The 12,620-nt window shown below is 40.0% G+C and overlaps 1 protein-coding gene across 1 annotated transcript in view; it reads right to left on the minus strand.

The window, feature by feature from the left end:
* Positions 1-1,295: 1,295 nt before the first annotated feature.
* The window catches only part of cgnl1 (cingulin-like 1), a 30,285-nt gene continuing 18,960 nt past the window's right edge, over positions 1,296-12,620 (minus strand). Inside the window, exons 9-19 of the mRNA XM_060858798.1 lie at positions 11,822-12,028; positions 11,281-11,385; positions 11,017-11,169; positions 10,055-10,225; positions 7,268-7,426; positions 6,873-6,962; positions 4,798-4,881; positions 4,340-4,464; positions 4,143-4,251; positions 3,838-4,001; positions 1,296-3,603 (exon numbers count right to left, since the gene is read on the minus strand). Of these exons, the coding sequence (XP_060714781.1) occupies positions 3,444-3,603; positions 3,838-4,001; positions 4,143-4,251; positions 4,340-4,464; positions 4,798-4,881; positions 6,873-6,962; positions 7,268-7,426; positions 10,055-10,225; positions 11,017-11,169; positions 11,281-11,385; positions 11,822-12,028 (1,527 nt within the window). The 3' untranslated portion in view covers positions 1,296-3,443. The remainder of the gene's footprint in view (positions 3,604-3,837; positions 4,002-4,142; positions 4,252-4,339; positions 4,465-4,797; positions 4,882-6,872; positions 6,963-7,267; positions 7,427-10,054; positions 10,226-11,016; positions 11,170-11,280; positions 11,386-11,821; positions 12,029-12,620) is intronic.

The following is a 12,620-nucleotide window of genomic DNA, read 5'->3' on the forward strand; positions in this document are numbered from 1 at the left end:
CAATAGTGTCGGAGCTATTGTTGACTGGTTACCAATGCCTGGTATCTGTCTGCTTTCTTTTTCTCTTTTCAGCTGTAAAGCGTGAGAGAAAAGGATGGGACCAGAATTCCTAAAGGCAGTCACGCCTCACATCCCCCTGCATTCCAGCATGTGGCTGAACATGAGGTGCTGATTTGGCTCTCCATGATCTTCCTCTATCTCTGTAGGTCTCAGGCCTCAGGGTGTTTGCCCCAAAATGCTGAAGTATCTAGCGCATAGATCACACGTGGAACATAAAGATATTAGGGCGAGGGAAAAACACACAAACTTTAAAGGGTAAGCACTGTTGACACAGCTGCATAAAACAGGTCACTGGGTGAAAGACAGAAGTGGTGGGAAGTGGAATGCAATAATATTACTCATGCTAGTAGAAATAATATTAGAACTCAAAATTATTTTCACAGCTGATCTTAGATCGAAGATATAAGATTGAAGATATGCTTTTAGTTTATATCCACTTATTGTCTCTTTTTGAGCCCCTTCCCAACCTAAACTGACCATGTACTGCTGGGTGGTGGATGAATACGAGCACAAACCCGTGATTTAGGTGTATCAGGTGCAGCAGTCATATTGAGATTTGACACAATGAAGACTAAAGTATGATTAATACACATGGAAAAAGTCAAGCTTCACTGACGTTTCTACAGTGGATTAACTTGAACCAATTCCACTCACATTTATATTTATACTTACGGAATTTGACAGCCGCCCTTATACAGAGCAACGTACAAAAGTGCTTTTAAGTCTCTGTCGTTGAATACATTAGCACTGGTTTATTAGGTTACAGACCTAGGATACCATCAACCTATTTTTTTTATATATACACAACAAGTGTATGTTTAAGTAAAGTGCTAGTTTAAGTATTTCAGGAAGAGGAAGGTCTTCAACCATTGTTCGAAGATAGCCAGTAACTCAGCTGTTTGGAAACTATGGGAAGTCCATTCCATCATCCAAAAATTTGAAAAAGTTGGCACTTGCTGTTTGCCTACAGTACCTCTTACCCTGAGAGATAGTGTGACCAGTCGAGCAGTGCTGTTAGATCCGAGGGTGTGAGGAGCGATAAGAGCCGCTCAAAATATCATGATGCTGCCAGGTCAGTGTGGCTGCTTTGACTAATCTAAATAATATCTGATCCCTGTTTATTGATGGACAACATACAGTAGATAGGACATGAAAAACCAGGGATCAACGTAGAATAACCTAATAATTGGCAGTGAGTGGCTTATTCAAATAAAAAATATAACCAGACACAGAACTGTGATTAACTATTTGCAGATTTATTTCAGTTTTCCTGTTCATAGTATACAAAATATAACTGTATACATAGAGGTAGTGGCAGGATTTGTTCTGTTTTCCTCATCATTAATACAACATTTTGTACAGTTCAAATAAAAATGGGTTATAAAAGATGTGATTCCTTGAAGTTAATGTGCAGGAATGTGACCAACATTTAAGACGATCTCATACAGCTGAGCAAGAATAAAATTTTGGCCCCAAACCTACCTGGGTTTCATGCAAAGCAATGTCTAACTGAGAAAAGAGGCATGAAGAGGTGCGAGTTATTCAACTACAGAGTAAAATGTGTAGCGTGCTGGGAAAATCTCTTCACACAGGAATCACAAACTCGGGATTTTACAAGGAATGTTCTCTTAGGCCTCAGAAGAAAAAAAATAAAAAGCTTGTTACAATGTACAGTGCAAATAATCACAGTGTATTGCAAAAGAATAGAATGAAAAAAAAGTTGATTGTCAACACAGAAAACCATAATAAAACCGACAGAGCACAACTCCCATAGTGAATCAGGTTAGTGCTTTAGCAGTGGATCTGTATAATAAAGCAGATCAAACAGAAGAGTTTACTGCTCACTGATAAACACTGCTCGTGTTCATTCCAGTCCATCATTGTTTAAAGTGGGAGTGTCAGACTTCAATCCTGCAGGGCTGCAATACTAAGGTCTGTGCTTTCTCTGTTTGAACACCAGCTCACCCCATACAGACCTAATAGAACAGAACTAGTGGACCTCTAGGCTAAATTAATAAGTCACAGTGATCACTCATGAAGATAACAACGATTCTGAAACGCTGACATGCCTTCTCTGTTCCACACAGAACATAGCTGAGCTATCAATCTGAGGCTTTCTGCTTCTCCTGCGCTCTGCTCTTGCTGGTGAAGAACAGGTGGATATTGTGTTTGATAATGTACAATCACTCCTGTTTCAGATCAACACGCATGCATAGATGAGCGCATACACACACACAACCACACACACACACACATCATCACACAGACACAATCACACAGACACAACCATATACACACACACACACACACACACACACACACAACACACAGACGCAATCACACAGACACTCACAAATGTGCACACACAACCATATACACACACACAACCACAGACACACGCAAACATACAGACACACACAAATGTGCGCACACACAACCACATAGACACAGACACACTCACACGCAACCACATAGACACACTAACTTGTACATGAGTGTGCACACAACCATATGTACAGACACACTCACAAACGTGAACACAAACACACACACACCAGCTAACGACTGAGAATAGGACTGACATGTTGACTGAGCTGACGTCACAAATGATTAAAACAAAGCATTAAACATATCCACTGCTTGAACACAAAGGCAGAATTTAAGCTCCCACAGATACAGATAAATGTAAAAGATACCAAACATGAAAAACACTGTGTGAGATATGAGTCAAATGTTTATATTGCTGTCGTAACACTTTTTTTTTTTTTATCCTCAGGAACAAATCTGCTTCCACTATGATGAAACCTCACTTCACATCGCAGGCTTTTATTATTTTACATTTTGCATGAGAGTGCAGTGGAGCACAGAGCTGTGAAGAGTTTAACATATCATTAATAAGAAACTGCGCAAGCAATAAAAAAAAAACACAGAGCAGCATAAGTTTCTTTTGGGGGGGGAGAGGGGGGAGAGAGAGAGAGAGAGAGAGAGAGAGAGAGAGAGAGAGAGAGAGTAACATAAAAACTCCTTCCAAAAAACATAAAACAAAAGATGTTTTGTTTAAGAACAAGGAACCGTCTGTTGGATGGACATTTATATAAAAAAAAAAAAAACACAAGTAATAGAACCCTTAAACAGTTCAGTGGTATTTACTGCCCTTTCATATTCCATTACTTCATATCGCCGCTGATTAATAAATTACAGAATTTCAAACCTTAATTCATCATCATCATCATCATCATCATCATCACCACATCATCCAACACTGGACTAACAATGTTGCATTAATAGGCACAGCTTTAAAATGAAGTAGTTTGATCGTTTATTAATGCACTTCAAATACATTAAATTAAACACAGATAGTGTAAAATAAGCATCCTCAATCCTCAGAGAGACAATGTGTTAATGATAGCGTCCTGACTGCTGGAGCGTTTATACCCTGATGCCGAGCTGAAGTAGGTCTCTCCGTCAGTGCTGATGTCGTCGTCGTCGTCATCATCATCATCATGCATGTTGTTAATAAGGGGAGCTGAGCTGGTCTTTCGTCTTTGGGAGGAAACAGAAACACTGTTAATTATTATTACATTACTGTGAAATTGGACTTTTTCCTTTGAAGCCGTTTGTTACTGAACTGTTTTTAGTGGGAAAGCGATGAAAAATGTAATGTGGTTAAAGTACATCTCTCTTTTCAAAATTAGTTGAGATATTCAAAAGTAATCGCACTAAAATATCTCCTGTACAGTTTATTTAAAAGCCACTGCTTGATTCTGGTTACAGTACCTTATCTCACTGCGTAATGCTTTGAGCTGATTCTGGAGCTGCTCGTTGACCTCCTGCTGCTCCTCCAGGTCCCTCTGTAGTTTCTTCTTGCTGTGCTCCAATCGGTCAATCTCTTCCTCTGCCTCGTCCATCTGCCTCTTCAGAGCCTTCAGACGCAGGTTCAGCTGCACACACGGCATCATATGAGATCAACTCCTGTACAAGACTGAATAAACCTTACTCGTGCACTCACACCCACTCAATCCTACAAAGAAGAAAGGCTAAAACAGGCCGGTGTGATGTGAACATGAGCTTGTTGTGTTCACCTGGTCTTTCTGATCCTGTAGAGAATGCTGCTCTTCATCCATCTGCATCACCATCTCCTTCACTTTACGCTCCAGCCGACGGTTCACCAGCTGCAGGTTTGCACGGTCCCTGTCCCGCAGAAAGAATTACACAGCTAAATTATATTGGGGATGTTTTTTTCCTACTGTTAAAAAAAGCTATGATTGTAGCTTCCAACCTTTCTTCTGCTTCCAGTCTCTCCTCTAGCTCCTGGATACGGCTCTCCAGCTGGGCCACTAGCCCCTCTTTACTAGACTTCTGTGAGTTTTCCAGATGAGATATTCTGCTCTTCAGGTCCTTATTCTATAATAACAATAACAGTGTCAACAATCTTTAAATCCATGCTGTTACAAACTTTAGCAAGCCGGTAAGAGACAAAAGAGATAAAACCCTAATCACAATACGGATCATTTGTAGAGATTTGGCTCCTTTTATTACACTTTTTCATTTTTAATTCAACTGTGTACCAGGTAATGATCTCTGGAGGATCTTAGCGAATATAAAGTGTACTTGTATAAGAATGCTCTGAAATTAACTGTCATATAAAGCCCGTTTAAAATGAACAAGGCTTTTTGTTTTGTAATCTCCCTGAGAACGGCTGTGCTCTATAGCATGAAAGAGGCTTTTTATGTTTACCTGTCTGTCCAAGGCAATCTTATCACACTCCAAGTCTTGTTTGCTGGCTCTCTCCTGCAGCAGCTCACTCCTCAACTGCTCCATCTGTCACACACCACCATCACACACACACACACACACTAAACACATTGCACTATAACACCATTATATTGACACTTCCTTTTAGAGTCTGTGCCTGTATAATTACTGGAACATTCTCAGTAGTAATTTGCATTTTTTTTTTAAAAGATTCATTTCAAGTGAAAAGGTCGGGTTTCTTATTGAACTACTCTAAAAATTCTTGCCAGGTTACATTCTGAAACACACTTCCTCTACATGTACTTCCGTAAAACAGCCGAAGTGACTGAACTGCTGATTGCTGGGTTGAAACGCTCTAACGCCTCTCTCATTCCTTACCTGGATGGACCTCTAAAAGCATGAAGGGTAATTATTAAAGACTAACAGCTGAATTCTGCAGAGCCGAGTCTAAGATCCAACAATGCAACTGCTCACAAAAGATTAAATCACAATTATTACTCAAGTGCATGTAGTATTTTAATAAACATCTAAAGGGAAAGGCTGACACACTATTGACCTTAAATGCACCTGATCAAAATATTCTTCATGTCTGAAGTAAGAGAAGTACAAAAACACTCTAGGTGAGGCAGAAACAAGTTGATTATTAGAGATAAATAATTCAAAGGTATAAACCCTACAGATGTTCCATATGATGTAGAGAAAACAGCTACACCTGTTCAGCTAAAAAGTACATTCAGACAGAGGGAATAAAATATTATGAGAAAGGGATTGATAGAGAAACAACGAGAGGACGACTATCTGTTGGCATGAGGCAGTAATGGAGGATGATATTTTATGCCAATTAGTGTGTGACAGCATTGCTCAGCAATGAGCGATGGGATGCGTGTGTCTGTGTTGCAGGGTGCCGACTCAGCAGAGAACAGTACACTAATACATGTGCGCACACACACACACACACACACACGCTCATCAGAGAGAGAGACTAGCAGAAGATTACTCTCATTTAGACACTCTCATTTTGCACCTGGTGCCATGGGTCTCAGGTGTGCCCATCCTGATGCCCCCCTGTTGCCACTTTAAAGCTCCTCATTCGCTTAATCTACTTCCCTCTAAACCTTTACTGCATGTCACTGTTTCCACGGAAACTCACCCTGGCCTCTCATAGCACCATTGTGTCTTTTTTGGCTCCATTCTCTAATTCCAGACGTCTATGCAACTGCATTCCCTCATCTATTCATCATTAGCTCAACTCGCATCCAGATATGGCACATCTTAGCCATGCCTCTCTACAGGTGCGGTAGCGTCTAAGGACCCGATTATGTCATGGGAAAAGTTCTCTGAACACAATACGCACAAAAAGCCATATGAGGCTGAAAAAGGGCAAAAGTTTAAGGTGTAAACATGCCCTCACCATGTGATGTGAAGCTGAAAATAAATGGCTCGTTTCCAAAGGAACTTTCCTTAGTGTTGCATGTGCAACGAACACACACACAAACACAAACTTTCCATGCTCCTAAATGTCACAAGCAACTTCTTTTCAATAAATCCTTACATCTCAGATTCTAATGTAGGAATAGAGAGTAGGTGGTGTACAAATGTTCAAAAACAAAAACCTCTGCGCTGGGATTCCTCAATCTTCTGTCCCATAAATGGAGGTAGAGTGAAGTCAGGCGCCTGCTAACCTGAGAAGCCCGGCAACTCGTATACTTTGGCTGAGGCACTGCATTAGAAAGAGCTCCTAATTGATGCTTGAAAATTGGACAGGCAATGTTACATGATGGGACATCCTGCCAAAGTGGACGATTACGCAAGATCCTCTTACAATACAATCCCATCATCCAAATCCCTCTCATTCACAGACTAGGCAGAAAACAAGACTGGACAGACCAGATCCCAGAACAACCTGTGTGCTGTATTAACGTGTTTATATATTAAATATGTGCTTTATGGTGGAACACTATTACTGTACTGTAGAAAGTGTCTTCAATATCCAGTTACAGTTTCTTCAGTGTTAAACATCTGATAAATTCTACAAAAGATTTCAGAGAAACGTTCACCTGTTCTCTGCCTCGATCTATTCTGTCCATCAGCAGGTCACCATTCTGTCTTTCCTCATCCAGTTCAATCTCCAGATGAGATACCTGCTCCTGCATGACCATAATACACATAATCATCATCATCATCATCATCATCATCATCTGAGAGTACTAGTGTATGTAGTAGTTTAAATCACTATCAGTTAATATGGTTTTAAAGCCACAGACTCCAATAGACTAAGAACATCTCTATATCTATAATCAACAGCTTTGGTTAAAAGCCATAGATTGAACAACTGACAGATAATTGAGATATTATTATAAATATACAGCTGATATTTTATTGGATATAAAGCTTAACAGTTGAACTGATTGTGATTGTGGGTGTGTGTGTGTGTGTGCATGTGTGTGTATACCTCTAACAATTTGATTTGTCTGGCTTTGTCGTTATTCTGCACTTTAGTGTCTGCATCCACTTCTAGTGCAAAGACTTTCTGTTGCAAAGCTTTCGTTCGCTCTTCTGCCTCGTCTCTCTCTCTCTTACAGAACCGCAGGTCTTCTTCCAACTGACCAACCTACACACACACACACACAATACAAATACTTAGATAAACAGAGTTACCCCAACCAACATTTTCAGCCCAAATAAAATGCTGATGTACTGTTCACTTCCACTTATGTGTCTCTGTATAAACTTACAGTCCCTGCTGAAAATACTGAAAAGCCAAGGCCAGTTTTTTAGTTTTTGTTTAACATGGAAGATTTTTAGAAATGAATGCTGAAATCTTCTATCTCATATTCATCTTTTGCTGCCAAACCCAAAGGTTTTCAGCATACAACAAAAACAGGAACAGAAAACAGAACTGGTTGTTCCAATACATTTGCCTTGCTGTTCCAATACATTTAGAGGGATTGTGTGTTTATGTAAACCTATAAATATATATTTATGTGAAATGTGTGTGTCATCTAGGCAAAGTTATGACGTTTGTGCTATGCTGGCACTTATAAGCTTTCCTTACTTGTTAACAACAGTAGTAAAACAATGCAAAACTATAAAGTAACAAATTTCAGATCATAACCTACATTCAGTACAAGAGGGAAACTTTATATAACAAATGATTAACATTTTCAATTACATTGTAGTGTAAAGCACACATTGTAACATACTTTAACATTCTTGCTCAACACACACATTCCTGCACACTCGGATCCTGCTCTTATAACCTCAACCACAATATACTGCCTTCATCATGAACACACACACACACACACAATCACCCCCCCACACACACACATCCTCTCTCTCTATCTATCTATCAAAACATCACACTATACTAAAGGCTTTACCCAGTAATGAAAAACCTAAAAAACAATAGAATGAGTAAGACAAAGACAGCAGATAATGTGTGTAGTCTAATCATTTTATGTGTAGTGGGAGTGTGTCTAGTGTAAGCATGTGTGCATGATAAAGGCTGTGTGTTTAGGGAGTTTAGAGACATATCAGAGCTGAGGATGCAGCTGTGCGAACAACTTGGATGTGTGTGCGTGTGTATATTATAGGGACGTCTCAGGGGATCAGGAGTCAGGAGGTCAACGCTCGGACTCTCCCGTCTCAGCAAAAACACATCCTCTTCTTCCTACACGCACAGCTGCGTACAGGGGAAGGGCCTGCATGTTACATCTCTCCACTTTAATAGTGCTGTTGTTTCTTTATTCCTTTCCAACAGCATCATGCAAAATAGACACACACAGTGTGTGTGTGTGTGTGTGTGTGTGTGTGTGTGTGAGAGAGAGAGAGAGAGAGAGAGAGAGAGATGTAGTCTGGATAAAGCTGATTATCTCTCCACTTCAGTTTTGGACAACGTGCTCCTCACAGCTTGCTCGTTTGAACAACTCACTATTCCCATATCAAACAATAACATTCCACACATGCCAGAGTGGTGATGGGATAACTGCATCCCATCAGCTGAGGTCAAGGGTTACTGGGTTTGTGGAGTGTGAAATGGGTTAGATCTTTACTTTGTCACAGAGCCTGAGCAGCTAAAGGAATTCTCCAGCATTTTCTTTCCTAACTAATCCACATCTGTAGTGTATAAAGGAGCATCATGGCCAGGAATTTCGACACAAATAAAAGAAAGGAAGTTTTGCTTACTCCATAACTCAGTTATGCTGGAAACCCAGACGTTGTCATTGTGAAGTTAATAAATATTTTTTTCTAAGTGTATTTTTAGATGAAACTGAATCATAGTCCAGAAAGATTATTTTGAAATAGTTCACTGTATCCACACATGCATTACAGATACGACAGAAAGGCATTCCCAAACAAATTCAGCAGAACTCTGAGAAGAAGAAGCTAAATAATATAAAAGACACAAAGTAGAAGGTAAGGAAAGAAGATGAAAATATTCAAGTTATGTAAGATATGTGTCTTCATATGACACTCGAGTATTTAATATTCAACTGTTACTTCGAAAGAACTCTGCTTCATTTCCTGGTTGCGTGTTTATTTATTGTAGTCTCGATAATAGAAAAAAAAAAATCTTTTAAACTACAGTAAAAAGATATTCTGACAAACTGTCAAAAACTGTCTTACACTGAAAAGGATTCACAATGGCCTACAGACATAAGGCTCCAAACACATGGGCATGCGCACACACACGTACGCACACACACGCAAACCTACACGCACACAGACACACATACAGTACATACACACAGACACACACACAACACCCTGAAACCACTGTGACATAATGGTTTGAACTTCAGTCTATCGACACTCACTGTCCACTTTTATAGGAACTCACGTACACCTGCTCCTTCATGCAGTGGTCTAAATCAGTCAATCACGTAGCAGCAGCACCGTGCATACAGTAATACAAATACAAGAGTCAATAGTTTCAGATAATGTTTACATCAAACATCAGAATGTGGAGTAAGGTTTGTGATCTCTCTGACTTTATCTGTGGCATGGTTGTTGTTACAAAATGAGCTTGCTGGAGTATTCCACAAACTGCTAATCTTCTGAGAATACTGTTCCCAAATCATATAAATATTTTGATGTCTGCGGCTGGTATTTCTGGGGAAAATGTCAAACAGCATATCAAAACATGCAGGTTTCCAGGACCCATGATATGACATTTGTTTACAGGTTATCTGGTGAGTTGTTAATGATGAGTAGCTGTGTGTCCCACCCAACCAACCTTCTCCTGCAGAGACTTGGCAGTGATTCGAGATTTCTCGAGCTCCAGACCTCCATCTCGCAGCTGCCTCTGGAGCTCGGCCAGCTCCCTCCTGTTTTTCTCCTTGTAGGTGTCGATCTGCTCCTGCAACTCCTGCGTGGAGCACTGAGACGCCTCTACGATCTCACACATCTACACACAGTTAATAAGCAGTTAAAAAAACAGCAAGGCAGACGGTCAAGAATGCAGCTTAACCTACTACATTAGTCTGAAAACATTTCCCACTTAACGATGACAATTCTACTGTCAACCGTGCTGGAAAAACTTTTTTAAATGAAACACAACTATATACCATTTTTGCAAGGTTGTTCTTATAAAATTGTTTGCCAGCTGAAAGAAACTAGTTTTTGGATGCAAATGCTGGGTCATTATCAGTCAGGAAAAAACTCCCAGCCATTTATGTAGACACTGTATCCTCTATCCAACGAAGGTCTCTCATAAGTAGGCTCTGCTGATAGACATGGACTGTTTCGATCTCAGTTATAGAATCAACTGATATATAATATTGCAATATTACTGAACACATAAATCAGTAGCATGGGAGATGGAAAGGTCATCTGGTAACTGAAGTTCATTATGAAATGTTTATTGCTGTACCTACACTTATAGGTCTACAAATATAGCCAATCATGACTGAATTAATCTCTGCATCTCAGGATCACTAAAGATCTTTTTTTTTCTTTTCCAAAGCTTGCTCTTTGTAACTGATCAGATTTAGCCTACATTTCTTCTTCAGAGCTAGCACGTTTTTAATGAACTGTTTGCATAATGCTGAATGACATTGTATTGTGTTGACAGAAGTCTAAATTATGTTACACTGGATGTAATCTGAAGATAGACTTAAATTCTGTAATGTTAATAATTATAAAAAACTAATTTGGAGCTTTTTACTGATGAGCTGTGTAGTACATGTTGATTCTCACCTCCCTCTGCAGCTTTTCCACAGTCCTGTCTAGCAGTCTCCTCTCCTCCTCAATCTCATTCTTTGTGTTTTTAAACTGCTCTTTCTGACTCCTTTCTTCCTTAAGACGTTCCTCCAGCTCTCTGTGTTCCTGGGTCAGTTTGGTCAAGTTTCTCTGAGGAGAACAGACACCAAATTTTAGGATTTTTCTCCGTGCATCCTCTGACCAGACCCTTCAGCACAATGTACAACAATAATGAATCGTGTTGTAGGAAACGTAACCCACCTGCACGTCTTCCAGTCGTGCCGTAAGAGCTCGATTTGCACGGCTCATTTCTTCTTCTTCTTCCTTGACCTCATTGAGAGACTCTTCAACTTGCCTCTTCTCTTTCTGCAGTCACACATGAACAACTGAGTAGTCAGAGTAGTGTTTTCATTTCAGTGGAAGAATTGTATCTTATGTAAAACAACAAAAGTGGCAAAACGTAGTGATGGAAATGGAACAATCAACTTGCAATTACCGACCACATCGGAGGGAAATGCTGATACTGGTAAAGGTTTTGTCCTCTGTCTGTCTCTGTGTTTGCTTTTACATGCACCGTATATCAACAGTCTGACACTACAGGCTCTTTAGTGTTCCTTCTTTGTTGCACAAATGTAGCTGATGCGCACACTTAAATGTATTTTATACACTGCTGAGTCATATATTGAAGTAAAAACAGTGCCAACTATAAATTATGCTTTGTCCGTCACACAGTGTTTTAGTGTCTTTCTACAAAACCAGTCCAATTACCCATAACATCTGCAGTTTAGTCAGTGACTCTCACCTCCAGACGTCTGGCTTTCTCATCTAGCTTGCTCTCCAGCAGCTTGGCCTCGTCAATGATGCGGTTGAGCTTGGCCACCTCATTCTCCAGCTCTTGCACTCTCTTCCTCAGCCTCTCAACCTCCTGAGAAAGCCGCCCTGCCTGGCCCTCTGCCGCCCCTTTCGCAGCCTCCACATCTGATTTCTCTTTAGACACCGCTGCATTACTCTGTAACAGAGATGGAGAGATAAAGCAAAAAAATTTTATTTATAACCCTATAATATATTTTCTATTACCACGCTGAGGTTGGGATGCTTAAGCACTGAACACACAAAAAAGAAACCTCCCAGGCATTCAGTGACCACCTGAGACCATGCCTGAAGTGACGCTGGCCTACACAAAAGCACTGTTGCCATGAACAGATCGAGGAGATTTAAGTGAGTGGTCCAATCCAGATAATCTGTCGAGTCTATTTAGAGTCACTTGAGCATGACCACTACAGTTTCTCAATGGCTCTGCACCTGCTTTGTTAAAGACTGTTCTTGGCTCCTTAAGCTTTAGCACTTGTTGCTTGTTAAGTGTGAGTCTGTAAACAAATTGGGCCCAGTTCCATTTTTGAGGCATAAGTTTGTATTAGACTGTGAGTTAACTTTGGGATCATTCTAAAGAATCCATGCCAACTTTTAAGAATGAAAGAACCGTTCTTCTCAGGTTTTCTGTACGAGTATAGCGTCAGAAAATAACAGCTGCCTTCACATGTGTTACCCTTGTTTATTACAAGATTGAGATATTATTTGAAATTGTATCCAAATCATACAAT

The sequence above is a fragment of the Tachysurus vachellii genome, chromosome 23 (assembly GCF_030014155.1).
Source record: "Tachysurus vachellii isolate PV-2020 chromosome 23, HZAU_Pvac_v1, whole genome shotgun sequence".
Lineage (NCBI taxonomy): Eukaryota > Metazoa > Chordata > Actinopteri > Siluriformes > Bagridae > Tachysurus > Tachysurus vachellii.